The following is a 2,407-nucleotide window of genomic DNA, read 5'->3' as shown; positions in this document are numbered from 1 at the left end:
TTGAGATCTTCAGTCGCACAGCATGGCTGCGACCTGTTCAACTCCCACATACATATCCTTCCTCCGTACGAAAGGCTGTCGTTACGGTAAACGGCGAGTCAAGCTCATCGGACCAACATGCACTCATAAGAGTGGTGGGAACCGCTAGAAGCAACCACTAGCTCATGGCACCGCTCAAATACCACTACTGATGTCAACAGGTCTGCTGAATCGACGCGGGCACCATCAAGTCTCGTCCTAGGCTAGCTTCGTACCACAAGTGCTCGTGGCAAGGCTATGGCGCGAGGAGAACGGGAAGAACCACAACGAGGGGCGGAAGGAACCCGCAGCCGCAATGGCCCCGCCACGAGCTACTACGACTTGTACCCAGAACGCAAAAGGACGGGTCCGTACATACCCAAGCATGCTCTTGTCGAGCACGACAATGGCAAACGTTCCGACAAGAACAAAGCGTCAGGGGCAGGCAACAATGCACTACGGCGATCACTGTCAGGAAGTCAACTCGTCTCCCACCACAATACCGCCATCGACTTGTCACAGCCTCCCAAGTCCACCAACAGGAAGGATGACCGATCTGATCCCATACAGGACTCTATTACGAGCCCGTACGCCTCGTCCTCCATCGCACATAGCCGGGACCGACCCTTCAGCAGCGCACGGGAGCCTGTCAAGTCGATAGCAGAGATAATTCGGTCTCACTCGAGCAGCCTCTTGGCAGTGCCACCGTCACAACGAGGTCCGCAACGCTCCGTATCTTGGTCTGCTTTCGGACAAACTCGTTATGAACGTCCAAAACACTCTTCAGAGGGTCTCTCGCATATCGAGTCAGATGCAGACTCGGCCGCGTCGGAGGACTCGGTGGAACGCGAGACCCGAAGAGTGCTACACAACACGCAAGACGGTCATCTCGAAAGGACGATGTCCCAGCTTTCCGTCCAGGAAGCGGATCTGCGGTCGCGTCGCACACCACACATAGCAGTTAGGAAGCACGGCAGCCGGACAGCGTCGCCGGACCCTTTGTCACTTGCAGAGTCGCGTCCGGCGAGCTCACTGTCCAATCAGCGAGGTCTAACACGTTGCGTCTACATCACGATACCCGGAGTGCCTGATATGCAGGCTTCATTTGCAGATGTTGGCTCCGAAGGCGGTCATCCGGTGCTTGTGCTCCTGGGCTTGGGAGCTTCGAGACATCTGGTGGGCTTGTATGATGGGCTCGCTGCAGCCCTTGGGCTGCGTCTGGTCTGCATTGATCGGTGGGGCATTGGACGAACTGACCAGATAGCTGCGGAAGCACGCACGATTCTCGGGTGGAGCTTCGTGGTGGAACAGGTGGCTGACCTGCTCGGTATTGACAAGTTTTCGATCATTGCACACAGTGCCGGCGCGCCGTTCGCTGCGGCTGTAGGGCTGCTGTTTCCGCATCGTGTACAAGGGCCTCTACATCTGCTAGCACCCTGGACAGGATTGCAACAGGACAGTGGATATCGATGGCTGCGATATGTTCCGGACGGAGTCATCAAGACGGCGCAAGCAGCAGAATGGAAAATTCAGAGTTGGAAGCTGGGCAAAGAAGGATTGCGATCAGGTAATCGGACACCGCTGGTCTCGACGGACGAGGAATCCGCTGCGGCAGGGATTCGCGCGTCCAACGATTCCCGGCGGGGCTCAACGATGGCTGACAAGCAGCGGCAGCAGCGCCCGCTCGAGCATACGTCGGAGCAGCATCTCGACTCGATAGCGAGGACAGCAAGCGACTCGGCCAGAGAGTCGGGTTCGAGAGAGGGACTGGACGATCTGCGTCCCATCATGACACACGATGGGCAGAGCTTCGCATCGATGGAAGAGGAACGTGAGACTGCGTTGGATCTGCTCAAGGCTTCACACGCCGAGAGTGCACGCGGGCTGGTAGATGACCTTAACCTGGTGCTCGGCAAGAGACCTTGGGGGTTCAGCTACGCAGACGTTCAGATAGCCTGCGAGGTATGGCACGGAAGCAAGGACGAACGCATTCCTGTTGCGAGTTCGACCCACTTGGCCAAGGAGATGCGAGACTGTAGGCTGCACGTGGTCGAAGGTGCGAGCCATGGATTGATGACCAATTCGGAGGTGGTGATAGAGGTATTTGAGAGCATTCGAAAGTACGCGGCCCTCTCGTCTGATGGCGAGAACCTCCGCTCCCGCCAAAGCTGAGAGCCCAGACTATAGGTGTTCATCACTAGCATCTTCCAACCGAATGGGCGTCGCGAGCCAGCTGCTTGCGTTAACTATATCGTCAAGAACACACGATAAAAGGCAGTGTGCGTGGTTTTGATGAGGAAGAGCAAGCACGGGGGGATTCAGCAAGAAGCAAGGTTCCGCGCGGAGCTGCCTGGCCTCGAGGTATGTGCGTTTGTAAATATGTATACAA

General features: G+C 56.8%; 1 protein-coding gene across 1 annotated transcript; it reads left to right on the top strand.

The window, feature by feature from the left end:
- Positions 1 to 276: 276 nt before the first annotated feature.
- EX895_000483 (uncharacterized protein) lies at positions 277 to 2,190 on the top strand (the record flags this gene model as incomplete). Its single annotated transcript, XM_029881084.1, has 1 exon — positions 277 to 2,190. The coding sequence occupies one exon, from the start codon at positions 277 to 279 to the stop codon at positions 2,188 to 2,190; it is 1,914 nt and encodes a 637-aa protein (XP_029742470.1).
- Positions 2,191 to 2,407: the final 217 nt, after the last annotated feature.

This window comes from Sporisorium graminicola, chromosome SGRAM_1, assembly GCF_005498985.1.
Source record: "Sporisorium graminicola strain CBS 10092 chromosome SGRAM_1, whole genome shotgun sequence".
NCBI lineage: Eukaryota > Fungi > Basidiomycota > Ustilaginomycetes > Ustilaginales > Ustilaginaceae > Sporisorium > Sporisorium graminicola.
This window is presented reverse-complemented; position numbering and strand designations above follow the sequence as displayed.